At 34.7% G+C, this 20,199-nt stretch overlaps 1 protein-coding gene across 1 annotated transcript in view; it reads left to right on the plus strand.

Moving 5' to 3' along the window:
- LOC134546283 (mediator of RNA polymerase II transcription subunit 15-like) overlaps positions 1 to 20,199 on the plus strand; it is a 121,649-nt gene that overhangs the window by 73,241 nt on the left and 28,209 nt on the right. The window contains exons 9-10 of the mRNA XM_063388991.1: positions 6,577 to 6,662; positions 9,319 to 9,486. Coding sequence (XP_063245061.1) covers positions 6,577 to 6,662; positions 9,319 to 9,486 — 254 coding nt within the window. The remainder of the gene's footprint in view (positions 1 to 6,576; positions 6,663 to 9,318; positions 9,487 to 20,199) is intronic.

Below are 20,199 nucleotides of genomic sequence, written 5' to 3' on the forward strand. Positions count from 1 at the left end.
TTACAAGGGGCGTGTATACCAGTTCAAGGTACTGCCTTTTGGTTTACCTAATAGTTAGAGCCACGATTATATGGTAATGCGCGATAAAACGAAATAACACCGAAAACCGCTTGAAAACACGAAATAAAACTAAATTGTGCGAAATCCGCGATATGTCACGAAAGTTCGTCTATCCTGATTATTTACGTTTTTTTTTTTTCCATTCTGTAAGGACAATTCACATCTTCAGCACAATCAAATATTTCTTACTGTAACTAGCAGCCATATATATTATATGCAACGGTGATTATTATAGATTTTAAAATGAAGTCTCGGAATTAACGTAATATTTTCTTTACACGGTAATCTTGTGTACCATAATAATTTAAGATGTTGATAACTATGATACAATGGCCGCCGTTCACTTTCTGTAAATACCAAAATAACAAACGTCCAAAATATGTTTTTCTACGATTACGTTTTTAATCATTAAAATATTACACACTAAACCGCATTGCTTTTACTGTTTATTTAAAATAAAGTACGTAGGCTACCAAAATAAAATTAACCCTGCTTAACGTAACGATTGTAAATAATAAATAGTACATGTTTGTCGGTATTAATTTTCACGTACGTATGTTGGTATTCGGTATGTGTTTGTATTCACATCTATTCTCCATTGTTTTGATCTTTCCAGCACGGCAAGTTTTTGCGTATTGAGAGGTTAAATTCTTCCTATGTGATTAAAATTTTTTTGATAATGCCTAAAACGAAGGTTTCTGCCAGTGACCGATCGAAAGAATTTTCCAGCGAAGGATTTTATATCAGTGATAAAATTTTAATGTGCAAATTCTGTAACTGCAGGCTAGACTACGAGAGACGCGATACGCTTGTGAAACATGTCGCGAGTGAGAAACATAAGCGTTTGAGGCAAAACTCATCTGTTAAACGACATCCTTGTCTAAGAGTCTTTAATGCCATTAATTTGCTGTTCAACCCAAGAAATGTGAGTAGGGTTAGCATAGAAGATGCAAACCTACAGAAGTCTCTGCATAACTTGCCTTCTGTTTCCCATCTTCCCATTGATACATTCATACATGGCTATGTTGCTTTCAAAAAAATAATTGAGGATGAACTTTCATTGCCAGAAACAAGCCTAATTGATGTTGCAAAGGTACTTTGCTCCCTTAAAGGGGACTACAGTGAATTTGCTCAAGCCAGTTTAAGGGCAATCTGGTTCCCAACATCAAATGTTGATGCAGAACGTTCATTTTCCAGGTACTCACTGGTAGTTAGTGACAGAAGACAACGTCTCACTCCAGAAAATGCGGAAAATTTAACTATGATAGCATTTCAATAAAACCGTCTTAATAGTAACTTTGGAAGTGCTTAATTGTGTAATTTTGTAGTGTATGTGATTGTAATTAAGTCGTGAAATTTTTAGTAGTTATTTAAATGTTTGAATTTATGAATTTGCAAATGAACTTAACTATCTATGAATTTGCAAATGAACTTAATTGTAATTAGATCATGAGGTTTTAGTGTTTATTAATATTTGTTTTAATAAATTTGCATGTCGTACAGAAAAGCAAGAAAATTTTGCCGTGGGTATTTTGAGCAAAAAAATAAAACCATATAACACCGAAATCTTTATTTCTTTACACCGAAATTTGTCTTAAAATAACACCACAAAATCTTGACTCTACTAATAGTGTAGGGGAGTTCTGTAGGGCGGTGGATGCTTCCTTAGGTCCCGAATTAGAATCCAGAGTTCGAACCTATGTGGATGATGTGCTAATTGCAACAGAAACGTTTGGCGAGCACTTGGAAATTCTTGAGCAGTTGTTGTACCGACTAAGGGAGGTGAATTTAACCTTGAACGTATCCAAAACAATGTTTCTAAGGAACGAGGTGATTTTTCTTGGTTTTAGGTTGAATGCGGAGGTAATAAGACCGGACCCGGAAAAGGTGAGGTTAATTAGAGAATTTCCGCGACCCAAAACTGTCAAAGAACTGCGAGGATTTTTGGGATTGTGTAATTTTTACCGAAGATTCGTTGAACAGTTCTCAGATGTGGTGGCACCTATGTTGAATTTACTTAGGAAGGATGGCGTTTGGGATTGGAATGACCAATGTGAGAGTAGTTTCCACAGGGCAAAAACCCTTTTCGTGGACAATTGTGTAATCCGGCACCCTGATTTCACCAAGGAATTCTACATCAGTACAGATGCCTCCAGCTATGGATTGGGTGCAAAGTGCTTCCAGCTAGGGGAGGAGGGGGAAGAACATCTGATTGCCATGCTAAGTAGGAGTTTGAATGCAGCTGAAAGGTCCTATACTGTTACGGAACGGGAATGTCTGGCAGTAGTGTGGAGCCTCGAGAAATTGAGAAATCTAGTGTTAGGCAGTAAAATCATAGTGCAGTCCGATCATCATTCACTAGCTTTCTTACAATCGTGCAAACTGATGGGGAGCCGTCTGACTAGGTGGTGCCTAGCTCTGCAGGAGTATGACTTGGAGATTGTTTACATCTCGGGCAAGGAGAATGGGGATGCAGATTTACTAAGTAGGACGATAATAGAGCAAGGGGAGTTAGTTATGGAGGAGAAACCCCGAGCAGGACCGATTATGGCCATTATTAATGTGGAAAAGGATGATGAACTATTGAGGAAGTTCACCAAGTTAGGGGAGGCCCATAGGGAAGATGAAGTCTGGGGCATGATCATAGGGGTATTAGAAGATGAAAATAAAGATGTCAACCAACCACAAGTCCAGAAGCTGCTTTTGTGGTACTGTATAACGGGTAAAGTACTCTATAGGAAGGATGATTCGGGAAAATGGAGACTATGTATACCTAAGATATTGGTCAACCAATTAGTATGGCATCTTCACCGATCCACTGTACATTTTGGGAACAAAAAAGTATTTTGGTTAGCAAGTAACAGCTACTATTGGTCTAACATGGAAAAGACAATTAGGAAAATAATTAGTAGTTGCGACATTTGCTAAAAGGCGAAGTACCCGAATCGTAATTGGGAAGGTAAATGGGAACCGATTGTTCCATCAGGACCGGAGGATCTTTTAGCTGTGGACCTATATGGCCCACTGCCCAAGTCGAGGGAAGGTGTCCAGTACATTTTCGCGGTATTAAATGTTTTCACCAAGTTTGTGCTTTGCTATCCTTTAAAGAAAGCCACGGCAGCGGCATGTGTTGACAAGTTACTCAATCATTATTTTGAAAGAATGGGTGTACCTAAGAGAATACTGAGTGACCACGGTACCCAGTTCACTGCGGATGTTTGGCGCTGGGAGTTAGCCTGGAAGGGCGTTGATGTGATCTATAGCTCTGTCAGGCACCCGCAGGGGAATCCGATTGAGCGTGTTATGAGGGAAATAGGGAGATTGCTACGCACCTATTGCCATGAGCAGCACAGCAAGTGGGCTGAAGCTGTACCACTATTAAATAGGTTTTTTAATGAACACATTCACAGCAGTACAGGTTTTTCACCGCAGGAACTTACCAGTGGCAAAATTCAGAGGGACAGTCTAGCCCTAAAATTTAAGTTTCCTAGTGGGGAGGAGAATCAGACTAGTGACAGGATTGAGGAAGTTAAACTGAAACTTAAGCATGCAGCATTGAGGAGAGGAGTACAACAGAGAGTTATAAGCAGTAACTTCAAAGTAGGGGATTTGGTACTGCTCAGAGTTTGTGGGAGAAGTGATTTTATGTTAAAAGAGACGAAAAAACTGGGACTGCTATACGAATGGCCGTTCAGGATCACTAGGGAAGTAGGAAAAAATGTCTGGGAGATTGGACACTTGACTGGTGGCGGGGGTGTTCGAGGTAGCTTCAACCAATATTTGTTAAAGCCGTACATTAGTGAAACGTAAATCCAATCGTGTGGCGCCTTTTTCAAGTTAATTGGAGTTTCGAGAGTTGTTTCATGTTATATTGTTTGATTTGATGTTTGTCGTGTGGTTAGTGATGTAACGGGATAACCTGCATAACATGTTGGCTTTAAGCAGGAAATCTCTTGAAACATTTTGGGACTCTCATAAGGGGGTTGTTGGTAAGAGCCAATGTGGGTTTATTTTATTGATGGTTGTGTACAATTAGATTTGTGTTAAGGGTATATTCTTGTTTGTTTGTTAATTATAAGTTTGTAATTTTGTCTATTGGGATTCTGTGACTCTTATTATTAACAGTGTTAGAGAAAGTAATTAAGTAAAACTGAACACTTGTAAATGGCTATCTTGTTTTGTGAGGTAAGTGGTGTAAAAGCTGGAAGGAAGTAACTAAGGGAAAATTGGTTGCCGGCTTGCACATACCTAAGACAAAAGTAAAAATTTTGTTTACTCAAACTCCATTTAACTTGGGGGGTTGTAAGGAGGTTAGGCACTGACCTACCCTTACATTGATTCTTTAGCGTGGGGTTTTGAGAAGTTAAAAAAATATTTATTCTTGTGTTATGTTTTGTATGGAAATATTTGTCTCTGCATTCCTTAAATGTTTTCTATAACTCCTTTGTTTCTGTCGGTGATTTCTGGCAGAGATGATATATAAATTTAAGTTTAAGCCGGGTTTTGAGAAGAAGGAGTAAGGAAGGGCCGTCCAGCTGGCGCCAAGAGGTGTTTGAAAGTGTTGTGGTGTGACCTAGTTAGCTGTGATTGGCCAAGTGACGTTTCACTTTATTTGAGACAAAATCGCTGTATGCTGCCGCCATATTGTGCCGGAATTATTTCTTTATAGGTTGCCAGAAGTTATAAATAATGGTAAAGTAAATGAATTTTTGGTTTAAAATCTTGTATCTTTTTTTGTTAAACTTATGTTACTTTGAAGTGTATATTTGGTTGAAGTAAGTGCAAATATTGACTGCGGAAGGATATGGAACTTTGTCTTTGGAGGGAGAGAGAGGCTTGTAACAGTGTTTTTTGGAAGGAGCTGTGAAACATGTGGTGAAAATAAACTTTTTCTTTGTAGTTGGGCATTATTAATTTATTACTGGAGAGTGACCCACTACAGTATATAGGCTAGCAACAGAACATGTGTGGGATCAGCTCCAGTGTATTCTCAGTTTATAAGGGTCATGAAAGTCACGAAAAATTCCTGAAACAAACACAAACTATCTTAAAGTCATAAAACTTTCATTGCCGGCAGCTTTTTTGCTAACTCGAATTTTGTGTTTTTGATGCCACACTTCAGTTCATAGTTGCAAAATAAATATAAAGAGTTGGGGAATGCCCACTTAAATCAAGTAGAAATTATCTCTGAAACTATTTTAGCTTTCTAACAAAATTTGGCTGCAGGCCCTTACTGCCAACTCTGGTGTCCGTTTGCAGTGCACTCGCATAATCTCTCAACACATGAACTTTCATTTTATTTCCACCAAGTGAGCTAAGGTGGCTGTGTTTGCTAATGCACCATGCTCATTTTACTAGGGTCTGCTGTTCAATCCTAGCATCTGACATGATTAAAATTTGTAAGCAACGAGTTTATGTAGATAGTTTTGAATCCAATTAAGTCCAGTGACCTTAAGCCTCTATGCATAACCATGTGATGTAAAACCATTCAGACAAAACAGTTCCCACTGTGTGTTCTAGGCACTTAAATATTTTTATATGTCACTGTAGTCATTAATTAATTTTTTTTAAATAATTTAAAGACATGAAATATGAAATAAGTTATGGCAATTTTAACTGCATATGGCCTGGATTCAGTAATATAAGTTTCCTTGTTGTGTAGATTGGGTACTGTATTTATCTACATATGGGTCTCACATTTGATGCCAATTTTTATTTTTAAAAAAATTCAGTGTAGCTTTTTGCAAGTTTTTCACTTTGGGTAAAATAATAAAATTTTAACATTGCACTCTGTGGTTAAATATGTGCTTAAATAACTTGCCTGTGTTGGTTTTAATAAATAAAATCATGTGTAAGTATAAATTGTTTAATTAAAATATCTCAGCAGTACCTGAGAAGCACATAGAACTTAGCTGTTTTTCTAGGTTTGATGCCTGCTAGCATGTTGAAGCTGGCTAGAGGAGGGGAAAATCTAAAAATTAACCAGAGGGAGAGTTAGTTTGTGCGAGTACATGTGGCCATATCTCGAGCAGCGTAGATGGTTCTCCTGCCTTCTCTTTGCTGTAAACAGTAATTAAGTAGGACAGAAAGCGGATAAAAAGAGGACAGAGGGTCACACCAGTGCCTTATTTCTTACGTGTCAGTAAGCTGGGACATGAAACACAAATGCTTTATTTGATCTATGGATTTCTACTGAAGGTAAGCTTTGTAACCTAAATGAAGACATCGAACTTTCAAAAGATATACTTTTTGTAATGTTGTATTTTTCATTTTCCAGTTTGGTTTACGTCTGTCAGTATTAACATGTTCTACGTACAAGATTTTGGCTACTTTGATAGAGTTAATATTATTTTGAAATATTGAGGTAGAATTACAATACTTACAACAGCCATTGAAAATGTTAGATTTTTATGCACAAAATAGATGCGACCCATACGCAGGGGCAACCCTTGTGCGGGTGAATACGGACCTCTTCGATTCTCGACAATGTGTTGATAGTAGGTTTGAATTTCACAGCAATCAGATGGCAGCATCTTCGCCAGCCCTAGTGCCGTCGCCTACCTCTCAGCTCACGCCGATATCTGCACCACAGCGCTCAGTAGGCGAGTGACATTCATTTTGTACTTATAATTATAAGTATACAATGGGGATAAAATTCTTAGTTTAAAGAATTTTTTCTGATTTCTTCACGCTTCAGTGTAAAATTCTCGTACAAATTTTCATATTAAGAAGTTTTCCTTCTCGATAAACATGAATAATTATGCACTTTTTTGTGCAGATACTAATAATTAAATCCTTTTAAACTTGTTTTCATAGTAACTAAGTGTGAAAATTTTGGTAATTTCAGAAATTTTGAAACAGGATTGCACTGTAGTAAGTCAAACTTAGAATGTACTGCTAAGTAAAAAAATTTATATATTTTTTTCTTTTAAATCTTGGAAATGGGTTCTTGTACTTCATAATATATCACTTAGTTGCCTTTGTTCTTATACTCAGACTACTATTACCAACATATTGAACAATTACAGTACGTATTTGCTGCCTGGTACTTCCAGATAGACAGTCAATCACATTTAACTACGTTGCCTTCATATTGAAATGTATAGTCCCACTTTTTGTTTATTGTGAACACAGGGCTGTAGGTACTGTACATACTTTTATTCGTATATGTTTAATTTTATTGAAAGAATAGGTAAATTGTGTAAATTATGAAACAGCAGAATATAAAATGGGGTTTTAAAAATTGTTTAGAGATGTGCAGAGACTTGAAAACTCTAGCAACTCGATATATTTTGACATCTGCAACAAGCATAAAATCGCATACCATTATTTTGCAAACATTTTCAGCATAATCTGATATTTACATTGTCACAGTCTTCTTAATGTACAGTTAATTTTACATAATTATACTGCCTGAAATTGTTAAATATTTATTCCGATATTTGCATTTCAGAACACTGTAAAATACACCATTTTGGAATGGCCTGGTGTTATAATGTGAAACATAGCAAACCAACTACGAAAGTTAAATTATTTTGTCTGGAATTTACGTTTACAGCGGCATTTGGTAGTATCGCTGTTCGGCATGAGCAGGAAAGTGTTGCACTATGTATTGTCATATCTTTGATGATAGCTAGTAAAAATGGTAGATGGCTTTATTAAAGTGTTAATATTTATTTTACATGCAATTTAATGCCTTTTTTTTGTAAAGAAATTCTTGATGTGATGTTTGACAGTGCCTAATTATTGTCATTTTTTAAAACGGGACATTCGTCAGTGACCAGAAAATAACTGAATCAATGAAAAAATAATACAGAGTTAATTTTCTATTTATTTACTTTTTTTGTTTTGGTAAGGTAATAGTTGATGCACAATATTTTTGGTGCGTCCATTTAATGGCATTAAAAAATGTACTTGGAAAAAATACCTTTTTTTTAGGAGAAAATATTTAAAAAATTCTGAAAAGTTTATTTTTGAGTATGTACAATTTGCTAGATTATGCTGCAATGTGCTGTTTTTAAATTTGACTGGTTTCTAAAAGAAATCTCAATATTCTGAATGTAATTTTGAGGGAGAGACTTTTCTCCACAATATTAAAAAAACAAGTGTTATACTTCCCAATATGTTTTCAAGTCACTTGATAGAAGGGCATAGTAATAAAATTAGTTTACTAGTAGTTGACCATTTTAAGGACTGGTTATATTAGGTACATTAAAACTGGCATTAAGATGTGAGAACAGCATGATGGAGTTGGGATATCTACGTAGACAAACAATTTAACAGTATTTTTAATATTGCTTATATTACCTAACCCACAATCCACACTCTTTTAAATTATATTAAATGTAACTAACCTAGCCTTATTGGATATTCTCACATTTGTAATGTAGCTAACCGAACATTATTGAATATTCTTACAATTTGTAATGTAGCTAACAGCTAAACAAACCTAACCACTTGTTAAAGTGGTAAACGTTTTGATATATCACAACACACTGTTAGAAAACAATTTGAAAACATATCAGGAAAATAAAAAAAATTAATAATTTTGGATGTTTTTCCTAGAAAAAGGTGCTCTCTTTCATAATTGCCATCTAGGAAATTGTAAGGTTAAAATCATTTAAAATGAAAAAAAATGTTATTAAATTTAGTATCAATATTTTCTCATTATTTAATTCACTTAACCACACAGTTTCCTTGACTTCAAAAGCCTTCACATCTACTGAGTTTTCCAGAATACAGTAGGACTAAAATACTAAATTATTAAATATATCTTAAATAAATGTGCAATTGATTGATATATTATACTTATTCACTTGACACAAATTACTAACTCATTGAAGACATATAAACTTTAATATAATGCTAATGGGACTTATACATAAACACCAGGAACATAAAATTATTCTCTAAAATTTCTGCAGTTTACTTTAGCTTGATTCGATTTCTAAAACGCTAGTTGACTAAAAAAATTGTGGTGTGGACTCAATTTTGGCTCAACGTGAAGGTAACATTACCGAACTCAGCTTGACTCGACTCGTACCAAAAATTTGCAGACTTGTCCGTCTCTATATAAAATTCTTGAATTAAAAAATTTATTACAAAATAATTTTGTGTGTTACGTTATGCTTCTGACGAAGACCGCTGTGGTCTAAAAGTGAAGTGGTGTTGTCTTTTTTTATTATAGTATTAGTGTGTTTGCGTGCACATGAGCCCGTGGCAGAGGGCGGAGCTGGAGGTGGTGTGTGTGATCCCCAGGGATGGCCCCGTCGCCCAGCAGCTCGCTGAACACGCCGGGCCAGGCGGTGCCCACCCCCAGCCCCTGCAGCGGCTTGCAGGAGGAGCAGGTGTACCGCGACAAGGTGCGCCAGCTCAGCAAGTACATCGAGCCGCTCCGGCGCATGATCAACAAGATGGGCAACGACGGTGAGTGCTGGGCCTGTGCCGAAATCCTGCTTTTCAGTTCAAAACAAATTTGATTAGAAATTTAAAATATTCTTGAATGCAAATATCAAATTCAAATAGTAATATGAGTGGACAATTGTTTTCAACAATTATTATCACAGTTTAAAAATCATATATTATCTAATATTTGTATTATAATTATAAATGCTTAAAATCCAATTATATCAAAAACACAACATTAATTAAGTGAACTTAAACTTGATTATTTTTGTACTTTTATTTTACTTTTTTCAATGATACAACTGTGATTTAAAAAAAAATTGGTTGTCTGTAAAGTCGGTTTACAGACGATAGTTTAACGTGACGTCATAACAAAACATTGATGAAATGATTGCATACTTTTATGAATAAAATTGAATCATTTTTATTGAATTATCACTATTTTGTATGGATACAAGGAAGGAGTGAAATGAAATCTACAATTTAATTGATAAATTTACTTTTATTTGCACTCATTAATTCAAATATGTTTATTACGTTAACAAACAGATTATTTTAACTATAACTTTTATACATGTTTGCTATTTAACTTCTTCCAATCTGTGTTATTCTGTTAAGGATAGGACGATGATAGGAAAAGTAGGAAACGAATGGGAGTGTTTCAAGTTTAATGTGCCTCGAAAAAGTCAAATCGATGGTTGTTCCAATCGAGTGGAAGAGAGATAGATGCGGCGCAAGCGTACAATGAGCTAATGGGACAATGAGCATAACGGGACAATGAGCGTAATGGGACAATAAGTCATCCTTTTTTGTGCGTGCAGCCGGCGTTCATCGATTTATTAGACGTCACTTAAAAAGTATTTTTGAATGGTAGGAATGTGAAATAAGCCTAAGGGTATGATTTTGAACCATAAAAGTAACTTTATTGAATGTAAATTGAACCATACCAATTCTTCATTTAGCATGTCTTCAAATTGCGCCAATTTATTTAGCGTGATGTTAATTTTACTGCCCCAATCTTGAATAGCATGTCTGTAACTTTCAGTTAGCACAAAATCACCACAGGAAAAAAAATTCAGGCGTGACACCACGAAGTCTGTTTCAACTCGGTTAACAACAAATGTACCGTGGCATACAGTTAGCTATATGAGGGGGGAAGAGATGTGCGCGCAATTCTGATTATGCTATCAGCTGTTGTGCAAACATCAGCTATGGCAAGTCAAGTAGCGGCTATGGCATGTAAAGGATCAAATGTTTTTACACCCGTGTGTATGCTGCGGTGCCGTACCATTGTCGCCCGGCCACAGGCTGGACCGTGATGAACTTCAGTCTAGCCAGTGGCAGGAAACTCACGCAAAAAAAAGCAGCGTCTGCCCATTCGTCTGCCGATAATTGTACATGTTAGAATCATAGTGGAATAATGGCTTCCAAGTGAGAGCATAATGCATTGTGTTCAAATATTTGAGACAAACTAGAAGTATTAAGGCATGCAGAATGATATGAATGCCACACTTATGGTTGGTCACACTTTAGTTTTAAGCAAGTCAACTGTGTGCACAATCATACAAAACACGGTCTCTATCAAATGTTTATATAAGTCTGATGCTGTTGTTTGTACTAGTGAGAATATATTTAACATAAAATACGGGAACAGAAATAAACATATGATTCACATAGAAAAGGTTGTGAAATGAATGGCGCAATGAAAAAAAAAATCACAGGTGGTGATACAGGAATAAGCACTTTAATTTTTGAAGAAAAAAATAAATAAAATGTAAATATCTGGACAGTAATATCGGTTTCACTGCCAGTAAAAGAAGGTTTGGAAAGTTCGCAGTAAGGTACACAACGTGAGTTGAAGGTCATGTCCGGGTGGACAAGTCAACCAAACCGACTGACGATAACTATCTCACTTTACACGATGTCGTATTTGTCATACAAAGTATTCGATGGTAGGCTTGTAAAGATAAATGGTGTGACATATTTATCATTGAGTGTTATTCTACACATTTATATTACATAAAGAATATTTCCCTACATGTTTTGGAACACATTAAGTAAATTAGCCTTTCTATTTATGGAGACTAATACTTCAAAATAAGTGATTTAGAATAACACGAACATTTTTAGGAATGCATCACTCGTGCTAAGTGAGAGTTTGGTGTATTGCTATAATTTCATATTTGTTATATGTTTTTAAATGTAGCTCTTTCAATTGGTTTTCATGAATAGTGTAATTAAAATATTGCAACTTTAGTTTAATAAAACATATTTGTCACAAAGTTGTAATCACTGAAAAATTCATGTTTCTACTTATAGCCTTGCTTGAATACATTTTTTTTTCTCCCTTTAATTTCACACTTTTCCTGCATTTCATCTTAGTTTTTAAATATTTCACCACAGAACAACTTATATAATTCAGTTTTTGGTTTGATGAGACGTAGAACCTATCTTTTGTTACTTGTTGGAACTGACTTTAATTATTATGACACCTGTGGTTGCCAGCGTGAAATTATCTGCTTTTCCTTCCCAGTGGGTACAGAATGTAGCCTGTTAATACATGTCAGTAATAAGGCATGCAAGTTTAGGAAGATATATTTTTTATGCTTTTTTTTTTTGCCAAAACTGGATAAATCCAGTGAAACCTTTTAAGAATTTCCTACTTAAGAAGTTTTCACTGCTTAATAAATTTAAAAAAAATGTTGAAATTTACCTGTAAACACAATATAATTAGTAACCCAAAGTTTTACGTCCCTTGAAAAATGTCTTAACAGAGTTTTCTTAAATTGTGGCAATAGATTTAAAAAGATAAAATGGATAAGGCCTAGTTTCCCTTTACATTACTTTTGGATTTAATGTGCACCAGGTATATGCAAATATTTTATATTGTATTATAGAGAGGGAGCAACCGAATTTTAGATTCAACGAATTCTGTGGGATTCAAAGATTTACAAGATTTGACATAGGATTTGCATCAAGATTATTTTATAATAATAAATTTTATCACATGGCATTGAAGTTGTTTTTGTAAAACAAAAACTTATAATTGGCCTAATCATGACATACTATCTCAGAAACTATTTGAAAGAATATTGAACACTTGGAAAGCAAAACATGTTTTTTTCACCTTGAAAACTTGTAAGTATATTTCTCTTTCTTTACATAAACCCACATCAACAGTGAATCACCACCATAACTCAAAGTTAATAGTTAAGGATCCCAAGAAATAGTCAAGCCCGCATGATGTTTTTGGTCCCGCTATTAGATTCCGAACGCTTTATGTAGGTATCTTTTCCGTGTAAAACAATTTATTTTAAAGTAGAAATCTAATATTTATTTGGACATTACCACTTACTTATTTAATTAACGGAAATACAAAGTTGTCTGACGTGTAAATTTTCTTTTAAAGGTGTTTTTAAACGTTATAACTAGAGTTGGGCCGATTCCTAAAATATACTGATTCCGATTCCATTTTTGATTCTTAAATTAAAGGGTCGATTCTTCGAATCCGATTCCGATTCCTTAATTTTTATCTGACGACGTTCAACAGAGTAATGTACTCAGAAAAAAAGGTTGTTTATGATTTTAAAATTACTTGCTTTATGTTTCATTTTCTGTGCCGAAATTAACATTATATACAGCTAATATAATGTTAAAAAACATGTTCATTACCCTCATGTTACACTACCTTGAATTTCTAGCACAATTTGGCCTTTTAACCTTGCAAATAGTTAAGATGAAACACGTGTTCAAATTCTGCCAATAATTAAAGATGTCATATGACGTAAATTGGAAATAATGTTATAACTTAACCAACTTTAGATACCATACATTACCAACTCAATTTATTTATTGTAAAAAAGAGGGTTTGTACGGTTAGGTTAAGAATTTTATTTTCAAGCACAACTAAATGATGATCCAAATAAAATGACAATATAACCTCGTTTTTACATATTTCAAGGGACCAGGGCAAAAATAAATAGAGGGAAATGTAAAAATAAAACTTTATTATCTCATTATGATGGAAACGATAAGAAACAAATATGCACCACACTAAAATAAAATGTCAGAGATGCTTACGTTTTAATATATTACCTAGAACTTAATTATCTCACTTGGTGAAAAGAATAAATCCATCCAGCCTTGCAGTTCTTCACAGCCATAAAGAGAAAATAAATTTTCGGTTCTTGAGTAAGAAAGATCTGTGCATGTTTAAGCATCTCAAAATTTCCACATTTGATGGTGAGATTTTCTTACACAAAATACTTAAACTCTTCAAATAATCGCGTGTTAACATTTAATTCATTTCAGAAATTTATCGGTAACAATTCCTCTAAACTAACACAACTACTTTTAAAAGATTGTTTATGTTGTTTATGTTTAGTAATAAAAATTTACGAACGTTTCAGCAGCAATGTTTGGAAATTCAGTTTGGCCAACTACCTTTCCAAAATATTTCTAATGTAAAACGAGCATCTCTAAACACGCACAAGAACGCCGATTTACGGCAATTTGGTTATGTTGCTTTTAAACTTATTTTAATATGGTAGCAGTAATCCACTGTGAATTTGGGTAAAATCTCATTCAAAAATTATTTCATTTATAATTCTTAAGTTTAACCTGCAGAGATGTGTAACATCTTAATTTTCACGTTCACGTCACCAAAGATTTAGTTCATGGCCGTATGGTTTACCATGGCAGGTAGCACAAACAAAAAATTAGGTTGTTTACAATGGCAAACATAGCTGCCATGATCAAATAGTTAACGTTTAGTAAATAAAATTTATATTATTTTCTTTAAACTTTTATGGTTTCGTCTAATTTTTTTGGAAGGTTTACTATTAAATGCAGTGCTGCTGCAACGTAGTTTCCGAAAAATGCTTTCGCTTAAAGCGGGAAAGTAGATACTGCATTTGTACTGTAGGGAAAATGGCGGTGCGAGTAAATAAATACGTTAATCACCGAAATTCGTGAATCAGTTCCGTAAAAAAGATTTTATTATGTAGTGTAAAAATTATATTTGCATGCATTTTAATATTTTCTTACGTTGCGTAGGAGATGTATTTTGCAAACTTAAAAACAATGCAGGAGTCGGTCATGGTCGATTCCAAAACCATTGTATTCTGAATCCCACGATTCCAGTGGAATCGGTGTAACCGACCGATTCCGGAATCGGAATTGACCCATCACTAGTTATAACCTTTATCTGTTCGTCTGCGTCGCCGCGGTGTACCGCTTATGAAAATGTAGCCAGCGCTAGTTGGCATCATCCATGTTTGGTTATATTGCTTCCCGTATAGAGCGCACAGACGTAGTCAAATATCGATATCTCGCCGTTTCATGCAACGAACGCTCTGTCGAGTGCCGAGGTAACCACATTTGAAAGCCCGCACTCTTTCGTGGTAAGTTTGTACTACGACGACAGTTAAGCGTTAGTTCACATCACAGATTATGTTTTTCTATTTAAAGTTGAAGAAAGGTTTTTTTTGCATGAATTATTAATATAAATTGTTTGGCGTGCTCTTGTATACTGCACTTTTTTTAAAAATAAATGTACTTTCAATGAATGGATTTGGTTTAGGGATGGGTCGTGTCGTTTCTTCGGTGCTTCGATTCCACCGATTCTGCCAGGAATCGGAACCGTCGATTCTTCCGCCAAGTTTCAAGGAATCGTATCGTATTTAGTATGCAGGGTGTCTACTGAACCTGGAAAACCTGGAAATATCAGGGAATTTTGTAATCAGGGAAAAATCAGGGAATTTTTTTAAAAATCAGGGAATTTTTGTTTGGTAGGTTGTAGTTGGCAATACGTTTTTTGTTTATTGATCAGCTTGCATTGACGTGGCATCATGTGTATCCCCTCCCATTTTTATTTTTGAATGGAAAATAACGAACAGTTCCCACTTCCAAATTCTTTTATTTACCATCGGATGAAGTGGCATCAAATCACGTGATACAAACTGGTTCAAGCTAGTCTGTTATCCTGCTGACGTGACGTGCTGCAGCATGTGCTTCTCACGTTCAGATTATACCGACAGGTGCATTTAATTTTAAGTATCTATGGATGCCCTCAACATAAACTGGACATTTTTGTTAGCGTTGAAAATACATATCACAGACACTTTTGGTGAAGATTCACCATCGTTGCTAGAAATTGGTAGCTGTGGGCTTCATACAGTCCATGGTGCTTTCAAAACTGGAATTTCTGTTACACAATGGGACATTTTTAGTTTTTTGAGGCACAGTTACTATTTGTTTAAGCACATATCTGCAAGGAGGGCACATTACATTAGAATAACTGGATCAGAGCTTTTTCCCAAGAAATTTTGTGCAATCAGATGGAATACTGCAGTTGCTGAGCTTGCCATGAAAACGTTACCCCACCTAAAGAAATTTGTTAGTGAAGTTTCTATTTCATCTCTCTCTTTCAGTGTAGTGAAATGTGCTCTTGAAGATAATCTTCTAAAAGTAAAATTGACATTCTTCCATTTTTTGGCATCAGAGCTGGAATTGTTTCTCACAACGTTCCAAAGTGAAGCACCCATGGCACCCTTTCTCTATGATTCACTGGTTTTATTAGCTTTGGCAGGAAAATTTTGAAACCAGAAGTACTGAAGAGCTTTAGGGAGAAGCGCAATGTATCTCGATTGGATGTAGATAACCAGGAAAATCTATTGACTGCTAACAATATCAAGTTGGGTTATGCAGTACGCCATGCCATCAAGAAAGAGAAAGTACCAGAAAAGTTTGTCCTGTTACAGAAAAATGATAGGACTTGACTAAAGATTATGGTAAAAAAACTTCAAGACAAAAGTCCCCTGAAGTACAATCTTACCAAGGGAATTTCCTGCTTATGTCCGTCTGTGGCTTTAAATTCGGGTGTGAGGAAACAGCGTGTGAAGTACAGTTTAGAATGTTGTCTTCAAAACATGTGGCTATCAGGACAAGAAGCTGATAACATTGAGTGATCATATCAGTTGATATGTTCCTTGCAAGATTCTGCAGCACTGTTCTCGTATTTTTCTCGAGAAGACGGGCGCCTTGATCACTTGTGGATGCTCATTCTTAAGGCATATACAGTAGCTTCCAAAACAGGCCTTCTAAAGTTTGTGAGGATGGTGTTGGTACTTTCCCATGGAAATGCATCATTGTAAAGAGGATTTTCAGTGAATTCTAATCAGCTGACTGAAAACTTGCAGGAAGAAATACTGATCGCACAAAGACAGATGTATGACTTTGTTCAACGTTCTGGAGGTGTAGAGCAGTATGTAAGAAATGCTAGTTGTAGGCGTAAGGAAGCCCTGCAAACAAAACAAAAAGATAAGGAAGCTACAGACAAGAAGAAGGCAGAAAAAAGAAGAGTTGAAGAGGAGATCAAGTCATTGCAGTTGAAGAAGGCTCGAATGTTGGATTTGGCTCGTTCTGAAGTAAGTGCAATAGACGCAAAAGTTGAGTCACTGCGAAATTGATGGGAGCTTCCTTTTACAAATTTTTTTGCAAAAGGAAGTGTGTGAAATATTTGTAGCAGCATGTTTTATTTGCCATCAATTGAGTCACTTTGGTCACGTTTGGAAGAAGGTAATTTTTTTACTAATTTAAGTAAGTTGAAATACTTTGAAACCCGTCAATGTAATATTAAGCAATTTTTTTCAGTTTCTTGGAATGTCGTAATTGTGTTAAAGAAAACCTGGAAAAATTCAGTTTTAGACCTGGAAAACCTGGAAAAATCAGGGAATTTAATTTACTAGATCTGGTAGACACCCTGAGTATGGTACTAAGTACTCTTAATAATTTAGAAAAAAAAAGTTTTTTCCTGAATTAAACCAGCAATTCCTGCTAAAATTACCGTTTTTTTCGGCCAGAATATTGTCACAATATTTACGTAACTCACCTTGCACTTTGATTTCAAAATTAGGTAAATTACGTAATAGTTATCTTAATATATCACGTTTATATTGGTTGCAGTTTCAGCTTATACAATTACATTATAAAAGTCGTTAGGATCAAATGAAATATTTGTTTTCCAAACTCTAGAATCATAACTGTGTTTTAACTTATTTCGTGTTGAATTACACAATACGTAAAGAAAGGAAAAGAAACAAATTACGAATACATCATCTCATCTAGAAGAGTCCGCCATACTTTAACGTTGTAAACAGCTAACAGAGCGTGCAACACAACAAAAGCAATACTATCTATCATAATTTCTTTTGTTTGAAGTTTTAAAATGGTTAAAATTGGGTTAAAACACGTAATATATCTCTGTATTTTTATTTAATATAATAATATATTTAACTAGTACCTATGTCTGATTAATTAACTTTTTTTCGTTTTCTTCGCACATAGATGGTACATTTTGATGCGGTTGAGCACTTACTGCATGAGATGAAACACGAAAGCCTCCATATTATCGAACACGTTATGTTGTAACCTCACTTTTGTTTCTATTAACACGCGCTTTTTCAATTACTATTTTTCAAGAGATCCGGTCAGATTTTTTCTACTATAGTATAGTACACGTATTTCTGTGATAGTACAGTACACGTATTTCTGTGATGTATATAACTCGTTTTTGCAGAAACACGTGAAACGGTGTATTAGAAATAAAAAAATCATGTCTAAAGTGTGGAAACATTTTACAATCTACCCGTTCGATGACAAATTTGCAACATGCAATTATTGTAACACGAAAATATCTCGTGGGTCAAAAAAGACCACAACCAACCTGTTAAAACATTTTCGGACTCAACATAAGTAGGACAGACCTGCCAACTCTCACGATTTTGGTGTGAGGCTCACGATTTTAAGGTCCATCTCACGCCCTCACACCAAAATAGTGTTTCCTCACGATTTTTCGGGGCCCCAAGATTCTGTTTGTAAAAGTTACAAAACAAGTTTTACGAAAGCTTACAGTAACGAGTTTCCATCAATACTCGAGTCACGTAAAGGAAGCAATTTTGAGTTTTGTAGCATGTGCCGTGCTGATTTTTCTATCTCGCATAGTGGAAGAGGAGACATTGTGAAACATGTTGCTACAAACAAACACAACTAACACGTGAAGTGTATTACTTCCAATAAAAAAATTAATTTTGCTGTGAACAGTGATAATAGTGTTACACGAGCAGAATGTTATTTTATATCATTTTTAGTTGCAGCCCTGCATGATCACTACACGACAGCGCTAAATTATGTTCAACTAAATTAAATCTGCAACCTATAATTTGTTGAAATAAATTTTGAAGCAGAGATCATGTAACATATGTACAGGTATGTCACTTAAATTTTAAGATTCTCACTTGTTGTTTTTTTATATCTAACCTGTATTTATGGGCCTGAAAATTTTTATCGAGGACCTCATGATTTTTTAAATTTGAATGTTGGCAGGTCTGGTAGGACCTATTTTGCTTTGGGGGACTCCAGTGAAATTCATAATGTACCATAAGTTTCTATTTTTGATTTATATACTGTTTTAATATTTCAGTTTGTTTTTGTAAATACACCTGAATTCTCATTTCTAGAAATTGATGAAATAATAACCTTGTATTGCTTATGAATTAATTAGCATAATACAAGCAGCTTAGTTCTCATTAGAATTGCATTAAAAACTTTGTCTTGAAATAGAAGTTTGTTTGGAATCATGGTATATTGTATTTTTCCTTTAAGTTCTTTAATGATTAGGTACATGGCAATTTTTTTGGTGGAATCGGAATCGGAACCGAACCTGGAATCGAAGCATTTTTGGAATCGGAATCGGAATCAAGAATTTATGGAATCAACCCATCTCTAATTTGGTTATTATGAATAACTTTACCAAACAAAAAAATTTTTTTCCCTCTTAATCTTCGCACCCATACATTTCAAACTTGATTTTAGTATAAAATGTGCGACAATTATGCGAGAAAAAACAGTATTTTCCACATGATGTTTGCACCAATATGACATAATCATGCGATACATCATAGATTTGTAACTTAAAAGACAAGTTTCAATATCTCAAATGTAGCATTTTCTCTACAACAGCACGAATTGATAAAATTTATGAATGACACAAACATGTGCATAGCAACACAGAAGTTACACATCTTGTTATCTTCACATCTTTGGTTATTTAAGGAAATATCAGGATGACTGTTTTTACAATAAGAATTTCATACTATTTTATGTTTTTCTTTTTTGTATGCAACATTGACAATTAAAATTGTTGTCTTTTTCAAAATGGAGGACAAATAAGTTACCCAGAAAATGTCCGAAAAAATGTGAAAAATGAATTAATTACTGAATACTGAATTAAGTAACTAACCTATCTTCTCTTTTGTGTACTATTTGTATTTTAGTAATTTTATTGTTTATGCTGAGAAATTAAAAGACATTTAAAGTGTGTTTAGTGAACTTTTTTCTGGCCCTTTGTTTGCATTTGATTTATTTGATTTTCTAACATCTAGAAACATACTAATTGTGTATGTTTTGTCCAGTTTATTCCAGATAAGAGTAGTTGTGCTGCTATATTTAGATATACCACGTGTCTGCATGATTTAGCACTAAGTTATCGTAGTTTGTTTGAATTTTATGAAAGTTTGAGAGATGATAAGGTGTGGATTTATGAATGGACTTTTTTTTTTTTTTTAAGAAATTTTTGGCATGGTAAATATAACTTAATAGTGGTTCTTGATTTAGTAGTCTATGTATTTACACTAACAGTGTATTTATTTTAATAATTTTTTGTGATCCATCTCA

This window comes from Bacillus rossius, chromosome 1, assembly GCF_032445375.1.
Source record: "Bacillus rossius redtenbacheri isolate Brsri chromosome 1, Brsri_v3, whole genome shotgun sequence".
In the NCBI taxonomy this organism is placed as follows: domain Eukaryota; kingdom Metazoa; phylum Arthropoda; class Insecta; order Phasmatodea; family Bacillidae; genus Bacillus; species Bacillus rossius.